Here is a 12971-nt window from a genome sequence, read left to right on the forward strand (position 1 = left end):
TTATTATGTAGAATTATATTTTACCATTAATAATATGGATAATTTCTGCAACACGGATAAATAAACATTATATTCGGTTATTAAACTTTTTCCACATTTGGTATTTTTTTATTGTAGTTTTAACTTTTCAGATCAATACTCTCTAAAGATAAGTGTAATGTTGTGAGGTATGAGACTTGTCATAAGTTATTTAAGGTTTCGAGATTACAAAACTATTTTTTATTTTGACATTCTTAAATCTATTTAGAAAAAGTACTCTTAAAAGCTTTTAGTTTTCTTTTATGGATAACTCACTGCAATATTACTTTTTTGAGACATGTGTTACTAAAAATGTTAACCGATTGTGTAATTAGTAGACGTAATTTTACATAATGAAGTTTAAGTCCAACTGTCCAAATAGTTACTTAATTTAAACTCCCTAATATCAAAGAAAAAAAGAAATCAATTCAGACTCCAACTTGGGTGCAACAGACATAAATATTTTTTCACAGGTTTTCTCCCCTAATCACACTCCTGAAAATAATAACCGTTTCATCTCTCCTCTCTCTCTCTAAAACTACTTTTACAGATGTTCGTGTTTTCTGGAGGAGGGATCCCTCCTCCGGATTTTCGTCTTTTTAGTTTATGTTATCTTTTAGATCTATAATAAGTTCCTGGAGTGTAAGTTTTAGAGAGAGAAACTATTGAATCAAAACCCATCTTTCACAGGTTTTCTCTCACTCTCTCAACTCTAAAGAAATGTCATTATCATCAACAAGATCACCAATTCTCTCTTCTTATTGGATTCTTCTTCTTCTTCTTGTTCTTCTCTCTCTAACATGGATCGTTGATGCATCTCTTAACGTTACAACAATTAAATTCGATGAAAGATATAATCCACTTTTTGGTGATTTTAAATGTTTATGGAATGGAAGTATGGATATAGATGTTAGTGAGAAAAGAAGATTTACTGTTCCCAATTTACAACATCTCAAGAAGATGAATTTACAACATAAGAGAAAAGAACGATCAAAATTTCACTATTATTAGTATTATATTATTGTTGTAGTTTTCTTATTGTCGAACTTTAGGGTCTTTTAATTCTCGATCTTCAAGATCTCTTTTTATCGACCTTTAGGGTCTTTTTTTTTTAGTCCGTGTCTTGTCAATTCATTTCCCTTCATGAGGCACTTTGCATTCGAAGTTATGTGTAGAACTACTTATGTAACTCTCATGTAGTTCTCAGAAGAATAAAATCTCTCATGTAATGTTGTGGTTCAATTAATGAATGTATTTATGATTTCCTCAAAAAAAAAACTTAAATATTTGAGATTTTGCAAGGTAACCACATTGAACTTTAACCCAATAATATAATTTTAATGCTTCACCTAATTCTAGTTTTACTTTCACGGGATTACTATAAGCGGCAGGAACATGAAAACATATTAGTTTGTGCAAATTAATAGATGTAATCGAAGGTTGGTTCTCTATCTCACACGTGTCCGGTGCCCATATCCTTCCCGATCATTCTGAGAGGAATGTGGAAAGTCAATCTATATAATAAGGGATGAGGATATCTTTCTCCCTTCTCTCAATGGCCCAGATTTCTTCCCTTGAAGTTATAACAAGTGGTTGACATTTGGTTTCTAAAACTGGATGATTTAGATTTAATGGAACTTCATCCAAAGGGTGAGAATCTAACAAAGTGCATCTCCCAAAAGATGCCATTTTTCTTCCCCTTTTCGCGACATGTGGTTACTTGTCATCCGAAATCAGTACGCGATTTCATCCGAAATCAGTACGCGATTTCATCCGAAATCAGTACGCGATTTCATCCGAAATCAGTACGCGATTTCATCCGAAATCAGTACGCGATTTCATCCGAAATCAGTACGCGATTTCATCCGAAATCAGTACGCGATTTCATCCGAAATCAGTACGTGATTCAAATGACAGGTACTCGCGTGTACACCAAAAGGTGTGAAATTAAGCACCACTGTGTATACACTTGCTTGTGTAAGCTCGACCCAACGGGATGTCAGACGACCTGATCACAGACACCACTGTACACGCATATTCGGAGAATGCTTGAAGGCACTTTGCCCGTAGAATCGAGATGTTATCTACCACAACGACGTTAGCCAAGAGGGTCTATAGCGCCCTACGGGCGCGGTGGAACCATAGTTGTCCAAACAAAGTAATATTTTTTTTTATGGTCTCTACAACATTTTATTTAGTATATTGTGATGATTATTAAGAAAATGTTTATGGTGTTTTAGGATAAAATTGTCATTCTTATAACTGTTTATGTGATTCATCAATCTTCGTGTGGAGTCCTTATTTTACATCCACCTGATGTAATTAATGTTATTTGTTGTAACGACTCCTTGAGTCCACGTAAAAGAAACGATTCCACGTATTTTATAATAAAAAATACATTAAAAAAATAATGAAGTTGAAAAGATCACAAAAACCATGATGCAATTGTGAATCTTTGATGACCAATTGTGAATCAAAGTTTACATTTTGACTAAATTTCTTCCTCCAATATCATTTGATACATTAAAATCATAAACACACAAACATGAAATTTCTTTCTCTAATTTCAGTGAAGCATTTCTTCAAACACTTTGTGAGCATTTAATAAACACTAAAGAATTGAAGAATAACTTTAACAAAAAATAACCCACAAAAAAAACCTTTCTAAAGTGATGATGATCAAAAATCAAACTTTAACCAAAAAGGAAAAGAAAGAAAAAAGTGGAAATTACAGAATTTCACCTCCCTGTAATTTAGAAGATCAATTTAAAACTTCAAGCCAACCAAGAAAGATAATTTAGAACTTGAAGCATTCCTACAGTACCTCTTTGATCGAAACTGAAAGATTTTGCTGGAGCTAGAGAGATAAAAACTGAGAGACTTTCAATTGAAACCTCTGTTTACCTAAGGGACTTCAATTGAAAAGAAAATTGGTATCGCTTCAAATTTAAATCTGAGAGACTTTCGAGAGGCTTTTGAAGTAGTTGTCGATAGACTTTGATGGAGATAGAGAGATCTTCTAGAGATGTAGTTGTCGATCGTGTAAATCAGTTCAAAAATTTAGAAGAAGTTGGCTTAGAGAAATCATGAGCGTGGGGAGTTTGAAGAAGGTGGTTTCTGATACATAAAACCACTATAACACCCTTTTCTTTTTATTCTATTTACAGAAGTGCATTTTGTATCGTCCGTTGAATCTAATTAAAAGTAAATCTCCCAAAGAAAATGAACGGTTAGATTTATCTCCTGAGTAACTAATTGAGCTGTTTTAATATAATAGATTGGGTTTTTTTGGTATTTTTCTTTCGGCAAAGGGTATTTTTTACCTTGAAAATGTGAGTGTCTACAAAAATGTCCTTCAAGAACATTTTGAAAACTTGTTTTGGGGCCTAGCATTTAAAAAAAATAAAATGTATTTTTAACCAAACCCAATTTCCTGTATCAATTAATCATGTATTAGAGTCGGGTATTAAGTACCCATCAGATCCGTGTCAGATGTAGCATTGATATCTTATCGGTTCCAATAGAGTAATACCCGTCGCGAATCATTATCGGGTATGAAAATGAGGATTCGAAACCAACATAAAAAGTTCTGGTTCTGGTTCGGTTTTGGATAAGTGGGTACTATTGCCACCCTTACTCTAAACGTATAGTTGAAGGAAAGATTTCCTGTTTGGACCCCCTTTCACATAATCCACTTGCTGTTTGGACTCCCTTTTTCGAGAGTTGCATTTTGGACTCCCTTTTGACAAGACCTCACTTTCATAACCCTGTTTATGGGATTTTTTTCTACACCCAATTACTCTACCATAAAGTTTACATTCACATGGGACACTCTCTTTTCCCTTCACTTCTCTAGTCTTCCCTTTGCATCCAATAATAAGCTTAAAAGGCTTGTGGTGTGTTTGGTTGCGGGATTCCTAAGTAGGATTCCTATTAAAAGTGGGATTTGGTAGGAATCATAAATGCTTGGTCTATTTGGCTACCAAGAATCCTAGGATTCTCGAATCCTAAGGATTCCTAATTCTAAAATTTGTATTGGACTAAAATCCCACCCTACCTCCTAGGATTTGCTAGGATTTTGGATGAGTTAATTCCGTTTTGGCCCCCAATTTGTGACCAACTGGTCATTTTGGCCCCCCATAAGTGTCCGACAGTTCGTTTTAGCCCCTAATTGTGTCCGGAAGTTCGTTTTTGCCCCAAATTTTTACCAAAACTACCCATTTTGCCCTTATGGCATTTTTGTAATTATTTTTATTTTCTTATTTTCTTCCCCTTTCATTTTTCTGTAACTTTTAATTCTCTCTCTTTAATTTGTGTCCCTCTCTTCAATTCGTTCCTCTCTCTTCTTTCCCACCCCCACAGTCTTTTATCTTCATCCACAACCATTAAAGAAACAAAAGCTAAAAAAAAAACAGGTTTCATTTCTTGACTACCATATCTTCTTTCTTCTTGAATACCATTTCTTCTCATCTTCTTTTAAGAACATATCGATCTATTCAAGAACAGACTCGGAATATGTTCTTAGAAGAGACAAAGGGTTTTATCACTTTACACCATGTTTTAGAAATTGACTTTCATAAATCCCCATGTTTTTTTTGAAATTTCATTCTCCACCAGGTTCTATTATATTTAACACCACAAATAGTTAAGTGCATGTGAAAAGTCAAGTTACACCCGTACAACAATTTCTAAAAGGAATCCCCAATTCTTTAGGGCCAAATTTATTTTTATTTTTTCCTCGCGAGAAGGAAGAAGAGCAAAACCGAGTAAGGGTGTAAACCGACGTCGACTTTGTCTCTCTACTCCTTCACTGACGATCAAGGAGCCTGGTTGGGATCAACATTGAAACGAATCTTCTTTCCCTAATCAATTACCTATAATCAGGTTAGCATAATTGTGAGTTTTTTTTTTGAAACCCTAATTTCCATGGATAACTATAATATCAATCAATTAAGGGGATCATATTTAACCTGATTGTTAAAGAAATTAACCTCTTAAGAATTCTTTAACAAGTCAGTTCCATTGGCAACTATAATATCTTATCCTGTTAAGAATTTCCATTGGTCTCTTAACCTGTTTCCATTGGTCTCTCAATATAAAGGTCTCTTTAAGCTGTTTCTTTAACAATCAATCTCTTAACCTAATTTCCATTGGTCTCTTAACCTCGTTAAGAATTCCATGGATAACTATAATATCTTACGCTATTTAACAAATCAGTTCCATTGGTGGTTTATATAAAGGTTTCTTTAATAAGTCAGTTCCAATGTTCCATTAGTGGTTTATATAAAGGTTTCTTTATATAAAGGTTTCTTTAACAAGTCAGTTCATTGTTGGTTTATATAAAGGTTTCTTTATATAAAGGTTTCTCTAACAAAGATAAATGGAGACAAGCTTCACAGTAACCATCTCTTTTTTAAATGAAATGAATAACAGTAACTCATATAAAAAAATGCTCACCTTCATAGTAACCCTCTCCTTTGTTGTTGTTATTGTTTATCTTTACGTAAACTTTTGATTATTCAAGCTTATTGTTATTGTTTATCCTTATGTGAACTTTTGAGTATCCAAGCTTTTTGTTATTGTTATTGTGTTATCCTTATGGGAACTTTTGAGTATTCAAGCTTTTTGTTATTGTTATTGTTATTGTTATTGTTACAGTTCATGTCGTGAAATACGATTGTCCGACGACGTAATGAGCTCGAAAAACAAAATGTAAGTTTCGTTATCCGACAATTCTTTTGTGTACGGATGTTTAACAAAATGTTTCTTTAATTTTTCTATATGGTTGTTAATGTGTAACTCTTTGCACAACAGGGTCCCAATTGGAGGAAAGGGTCATCGTAAACAAATGGCTGATAACTCAACTTTAATTTGTGAGGATGATACTTATGCTGCTATTGGTATTAATGAAGAAGTCATCCAAGCTGAGAATAACAAACTTGATTGGGGAGCAATTGACAAACAGTTTGAAACACCTCCACCACCATCAAGTAATGGGTTTTGTTGTTCTTCTCTTATTTCATATTAGATTAGTTTATATATGAAACTAATGATCCTTGTCTTTTAATAGGTGCTATTGCCGGTGTCAGTGAGGCTACCTCAAATTATGATGAGGATTATGTTCAAAATGATCCCAATGATCCTTTTCCTATATTTTTTTAGCCCCAAATAGATCCAATAACCGGCAATGTTTTGGGATTAGATGACATTTGTGTAGATGATCCTGAAGAAGATGAAGATAGCTTCTGGGCTCAAAATGGGTTTTTTAATGAGGGTGAACGTAATGTGGCTGAACCCAATGTCGAATTTGCCGCTGACATTCATGATTCACCTGAAGACGTTAATCCTCCTACTCAACCTCCACTTCATTTTGATCGAGCACAGGAAGAACAAGAGTTTGGTGAGTGTGTTCGCGACACAGAAGTGCTGGAAGAGTACGAGATGGAGTTCAATGATGATAGTCAAGTTTCCACTGCATTTCAGAAGGGTATGCAATTCTCTTCTGTTATCCTATTTAGAAAGATTGCCAAAAAATATGCTACTTTGAATAACTTTTATATGCGGACTCCAAGGAATGATGGTGATAGGATCATGTGTGTTTTTGCCGAAAAACCCCTTTGTCATGAGGTGAATCCTAAAACCAATAAACCACCTTCATGTCTATGGCATGTTTATGTGTCTCAGGTTGTTGGTACAAAAACAATCAAAGTGAGGAGGGTTCATAATGTTCATACTAGTGGACTTAGGGGCGGTAAAAAGAACCGTAGTGCCACTTATGTGTTTTGTGCTGATGTAACAGAGACATATGCCAGGCAAAACATTTTGAGTTTCAAGCCAGAAAATGTTGTGAACTATATGTGGGATCATTACAGGGTGAGAATTCCTTATATAAAAGGTTATAGAGCATGCAATCTTATTAAAGATAGGGTTTATGGGAGTTTCGAAGATTCCTTTGCATTTATACCAGTGTTATGCCAAAAAAATTTAGAAACAAACTCTGGGAGTGTGGCACAATATGGGATAGATCCGGTAACGAGGGAGTTTAGATATTGTTGTGTGGCATACCAATGTTCACTCCAAGGGTTTAAAGACTCTTGTAGACCCATTATAGGAATAGATGGTTGTTTTCTGAAGGGGAGGTATGGTGGCAATTTACTGGCAGCCACTGCTTTGGATGCTATGGGAGGTCTATACCCATTAGCTATTATGGTTTGTGATTCTAAGAATGAAGCGAATTGGACAATATTTCTTGATATTTTGAAGCCTTACTTGATGTTACATGACAAGAGACTTACCTTTATGAGTGACAAAGGCAAGGGTCTCGTAAATGCAGTGGAGCGAGTATTTCCTGATGCTACTTCAAGATTTTGCCTACGACATTTGTATGCTAATTTTAAGAAGTATTTTAAGGATCAATCTGTGCAGGGTCTTATGTGGAAGGCAGGATTAGCTTACAAAGAGGTAGACTTTGAAAAATACATTAACAAGATTCGAGAATTGAACGTTAAAGCTTATGATTACTTGATGAGAGAGTCAAAGTATACTTGGGCTCGAGCTTTTTATGATAAATATTCGGCTTTAGAGCACACAACAAATGGAATGAGCGAGTCTTTGAATAGTTGTGCTAAACCTTTGAGGGACAAACCAATATGTGTGTTATTTATCAAACATAACCAAATGCTCAGGGTTATGCATACAAAGAGAAGGAAAAAGAGAATTTCCTGGGATGATACCACATTAGTCCCTAGAATGCAAAAACAAGTGCTTGCTATAGAATCTGCAGTTGGAAAGTATGGTCTCGGATTGACTACTTTCGAAGAGGCTGAAGTCACCTTGAATAACTCAAAGAAGTCTTGGTCAGTGAATCTTGGAGAAATGACTTGCACTTGTGGTCAATGGCAATTAAGAAAATTCATGTGTACATGGTGTGCGTGCAACAATTGATTGGGGTGACACAATATATGAAAAGTATGTAGTTACACTTTATTTTATCAATACTATTATGATTTGTTAAAAAATACTAATCTTACTAAGTGATTGTTGATTGTTTATATAGTATTTGCAGTGGGTTGTATAGGTGTGAAGCATATAAGAGGTCCTACCGTGTTAGTGTGCACCCAATTGGTGATTCCAGTGAAGTGATTGGGTAAAGGTAATATTTTTCAAATGTTACTGTTACTTTATTTTGTTGTCTAGCTATTATTTAAAGTGGGTTTATTATTGTTTAATATGTTATTTTTTTGTCCTTTGGAGGTGTGAATGAATGCCTTATACTTTAATGTTAATTACATTATGCCATTAAGGTTTCTTATATAACAAGTGTTAGGCCACCTACTTACTATCTCTTCTTCTTTTACAAATGCAACCTACAACTGAAATTGTCAACACACCTCCATTGAGGAGAAGGCCTGGTAGACCAAAGGTGAACAGATACAGGTCTGTCGACGTACCCCCACAACAGTCCACAATCAAGGTTAAAAGGTGTTCAAGATGCAAGCAAATTGGTCATATTATCCGGAAATGTGCGGGAGGAGAGGTTGGAAGTAACCCGAGAAAGAGTAAAGGTGCAGTTGTAGGTAATGTTTCACATGTTGGAGAGTCTGTCACTCCTCCACCATCAGTACCTCCAAGAGCAACACCTGCGGCACGATCACTAAATGAGTTGGCAGCATCACGAGCAGCATCATCATCACGAGAAACATCAAAATCACGTCCAGTTGTATCCTCCACATCAACTGCCAAGCCTAGAGCTAATGCAAAGACATCTAAACATAGCATGCATGTGTCTGTAAATCAGACCATAACAGGACGAGATGTGAGGCAGAACAACATTACCATAAATATTCGACCTAACGCTTAATTTTTACTTGCTTGATTTTGCACATGTCTTTAGAAAAGAACATGTTTTTTGGGTGTATGTTTGGATGTTAGTTTTTTTTCGAATGGATGTTAACTTGGATGCTTAAGTGTAGTTTAATTTTAATTTGATTGTAAGGATGTGGGAAATCTCCTTGTTTCTAAAATGAATGTTTTTTTGTGAATAGATGTTTAAACATGTGGAAAACAAGTTTATTTAGGTGGATTTGGTACAGCTCATTCTGTTGCTCGGTAAGCTTATGTCTAAACCTAAATTTTCTAATTTGATTGTGAGAAGTGATGGAAAAGTTTTATTAGCTTCAATTGTTTATTAAACAAGAAAAATGGGGGTTTAATGCTTATGAAGATCAGCTGTTAAACTGAGAGGAGTTGAAGCAGATATGAACCGTTTGAGATAGGTCATAAGCTTTCTCTTTTAGATTTTTTATCGATATGTAGTAAAATATAATCGTCTTGAACTAAGAATCGAAAATGTGGGTTGTTGATACAATTCTATGCTAAATACTTATTTGATTTTGTGATGTTTGGCTGTTTTCATCTTGTCTAGAGCTTATGATAAAGCTGCCATCAAGTTTAATGGAAAGCAGTTGTGCCAAACTAAGTGGTAAAATCCCTAGTTTTGGGGTTTTATCACTTTACACCATGTTTTAGTTAATATTAATTTGATGGAACCTTAAGTTCAAAAACATTGGTGTAATATGAAATTTAATTAACATTACCTGGTGCATTTTGTAAAATGGGTTGTAGTGTCATTTTAAAAAATTAACTGTTTGTGGTGTTAAATATAACGGAACCTGGTGGAGAATGAAATTTCAAAAAAAACATGGGAATTTATGAAAGTCAATTTCTAAAACATGGTGTAAAGTGATAAAATCCCAAGAGACAATCAAGTTATCAACAAATACCCAAAAATAACAATAAAGAAGAAAATAAGCATAAATCGACCTTCAAAACAGATCCGATTTGTTCTTAGATCTGCCCAGTAAAAGTCGACAAATTAGGGCACCAGAAATGAAAATATGGATTGAAAAATCTCCAGAACTTTTGAAATTCCTATCTAAACCCCTTTGATCTGAAACAACAACTTAATTTCCTTTAAATTCATTCTTCAGAACTTCCCCTTTGAATCTAATCTCGTCAACAAAAGAAATTTCACCAAGAAGCACCCAGTAAAAGATTAGCAAAGAATCGAATAGAAATTTCACCAAGAAGCGCCTAGAAATATCATCAAGAAAACAAATTAGGGGTTTGATGATTCATGATTACTGTGACAAGAAGCTTTTCTTCGTAACAGGAATAACCCTAGATCTAATGTACCATTATTCAAAAAAAATTACTGTACTAAGAAGCATTCACAAATTTCACCAATAAACAAAAGAAGGAATTAGAAACAAAGGGGGTTTTGATGATTCATGGCAACTTTTCTAATTCCAACAGAAGAAACCGGACATTTATTCAACAATTCTACTTGGAAAATCTAAATCACCTGATTTAAGGAAGCTGTCATTTTGTTTCAAGTGGCGTTGGTGGTTTAGATCAGTTAGAAGGTGGTTTTGAACAATTCAAAAGCTTTAATAACTCAAAACTAGTTACCCATGAATCATTCTTCTTGCAAAAATGAAGCACCCACCAGAAAACTTCTCACATTCTTTTCTTGGTATAAAAAGAATTGGTGTGAGTTTGGAATGAAGTAGAAAAAGTTGTTGAGAGAGAAAGAAACAAAAGAAGGAATTAGAAATATAAGAAAATAAAAGAAAATAAAATCACAAAAATGCCATAAGGGCAAAATGGGTAGTTTTGGTAAAAATTGTGGGCCAAAACGAACTTCTGGACACAATTGGGGGCCAAAGCGAACTGTCGGACACTATAGGGGCCAAAACGGCTAGTTGGTCACAAATTGGGGGCCAAAACAGAATTAACCCATTTTGGATTAATAAACCTAGATTTCGAACTTAAAATCAACAACAAAAAGAAATATTTCTTTCTACGAAATAATCATTTCAAAAATATCATTCTTCTCAAAAATCATTATTTCTTTAAAAATCATTTTATTTTCCAAAAATAATCTTTTTTTTTTCCGAAAATCATTTTTTCCCCGAAAATCATTTTTTCTTCAAAAAATCGTTTTTCCCTAAAACCGATTCTTCTCCTAATAACTTTTTTTTCCGAAATCCGATTTTTCCTTAAAAACTGTTTTTCCTCCAAACCGTTTTTTTAATTGAAAAATATTGTTTCAATAACTGAAATTTTTTATAAAAAAAAATTTTGCTTCATAAAGACTGTTTTCCAGAAATTTATTTTCCCAGGAAAAAACGGTGCTCGAAAAAAAAATCAATTTTCGGGGAAAAACGATTGTGAAAAAATAGGTTTCATGAAATTTCGGTTACCGGAAAAAATGTTTTTGAAAAAAAATTTGGGAAACAAAAAATCTTTTTGAGGAAAAAACGGCTTTCGGGAAAAACTATTTTTGAAAAAAAAAATTGTTTATGAAAAAAGTTAAAAAAAATGGTTCTCGAAAAAATTTGAAGAAAATGGAGAGTTCTCGAATTAAACGATATATGAAAAAACGAGTTTTGAGAACAAGGTTTATTCAGCATTTTTTCTAAATAAGTGTTTAAACATACTCCAATAATAGTAAATTATCGGATTCTTATTAGTTGTCAAACAAACCAAAAAATATTACTTGGATTCATGAATCCCTGGAATCATGAATCCCAAGGACTCATGAATCCGCGAATTCATGATTCCGTCATCCAAACACACTATTATTTTTCTTCCAATCCAACAAAACCTTAATGTAGATGGCATATGCTCTGATACACTGTCTTAGATGTCTAGTATTCTCAAACAACATATCTGCTTCAAAACCCCTCACTTTAACCACACTTTCAGTTGCAAACTCCTTCCCAATGTCTGCTTCCTGCAGTTCCCTTGTTTCATTCTCAAATTGGCCATATTCTTTTTCTTCGTCATCGATAACAACTTCAATTCTACATATATTGGTTTCATCCTCTTCACCTTCATCTGATTCTTCATAAATTTCATTTTCATCATCAGTCACTTGTTCCATCTCTTCATCCTCATTATATTCATCGTCGTCAAACCCAAGCTTAGATTTAAAAAGAAATTCCTCATCCTCGCTTTCATCGTTAGTAGGAATTCCATCTAAATTAAGTATACTGTTGTCTTCTGCATCCGGTTCTGGCTCATAAAGTTTGGGAATAATTTTTTTTTTTCTCAGAATATATGCCATCAAATTCAAATCCCAAATCAAATGAGGGGATACCGGGATTAGCTTACAGGTTAAAGGACGGTAATTCCAGGTCTCCCCCTAGTAAAACATTTAAAAATATGTAACAACTAATGATTCATTAACCAAAAAAAATAACCTACTGTGTAGTTAACATTACTCACAAAAACTTTGAGTAGGTGATGGTGGTGATGTACTAGCCTCTACTGGTGGTGGTTGTGGAGAACCTTTAGTAGCTGGTGGTGGTTGCATATAACTTTGATTAGACACCATATTCCTAAGTTATTATCTGGAAAATGGAATTGGAGATGCTTTAATTATCATGGAATGTTAGAAAAAGTAACAAAATTAAACCCTCAATTTTAAGGATTCTCCCAATTTAGAAAATTCCCAATTTTCATAAACCCTAAGATTAGAACAACCCCTGTTTTTAGAAAATTCTCAATTTTCAGAAATCCTAAATGTTTGAAATTACAATTGTAAGAAGTTCATAATATGTAGTAAGGTGAAAGCAAAAAAAAAAACTTACATCTTCTTCAAAATTGTTATACTCATCTCCCAATCGATTTTTGTAAAAAGAAATTCACAATCTTGACTCCATTCGATTTCTGCAAGAGAATATGTAACTATTTTAGAAAAGATACGAAGAAGAAAGTCTATTAAGATAGAATGGAAGAAGACAATAACTCACAATTTCCTTTTCTCTTAATCGATTTCTGTAAGCTTATAGAGAGAGGAAGAAGACGAAGTGTATTTTCTCTTGGGATTTCTCTTTTGGTCGATAGGTCTCTGCTAGTGTCAGTTCACGGGTCCACTAGCTAGTTTA

The 12971-nt window shown here is 34.0% G+C and overlaps 1 protein-coding gene and 1 long non-coding RNA gene across 2 annotated transcripts; both read left to right on the forward strand.

Annotated features, from left to right (window-relative positions):
• The first annotated feature begins 4797 nt into the window (after positions 1-4797).
• LOC147537473 (uncharacterized) lies at positions 4798-5959 on the forward strand. The gene is made up of 3 exons (XR_015225780.1): positions 4798-4902; positions 5677-5730; positions 5833-5959. It is a non-coding gene; the product is annotated as an uncharacterized LOC147537473 (long non-coding RNA).
• Positions 5960-6011: 52 nt separating this feature from the next.
• On the forward strand, positions 6012-8189 carry LOC147537474 (uncharacterized). The gene is made up of 4 exons (XM_086642784.1): positions 6012-6015; positions 6089-6138; positions 6181-7986; positions 8075-8189. The coding sequence occupies exons 1-3, from the start codon at positions 6012-6014 to the stop codon at positions 7960-7962; spliced, it is 1836 nt and encodes a 611-aa protein (XP_086498910.1). The 3' UTR covers positions 7963-7986; positions 8075-8189.
• The last annotated feature ends 4782 nt before the right edge of the window (positions 8190-12971 follow it).

Source organism: Eschscholzia californica, unplaced genomic scaffold (assembly GCF_041429995.1).
Source record: "Eschscholzia californica isolate CP2 unplaced genomic scaffold, dmEscCali1.0.p SCAF_5, whole genome shotgun sequence".
In the NCBI taxonomy this organism is placed as follows: domain Eukaryota; kingdom Viridiplantae; phylum Streptophyta; class Magnoliopsida; order Ranunculales; family Papaveraceae; genus Eschscholzia; species Eschscholzia californica.

Excerpts from the sequence above, each read along its gene's own strand:
- LOC147537474 (XM_086642784.1), top strand. Across the intron at positions 6,139-6,180 it reads CAAATTATGATGAGGATTAT|CCCCAAATAGATCCAATAAC; the intron begins GTTCAAAATGAT and ends ATATTTTTTTAG.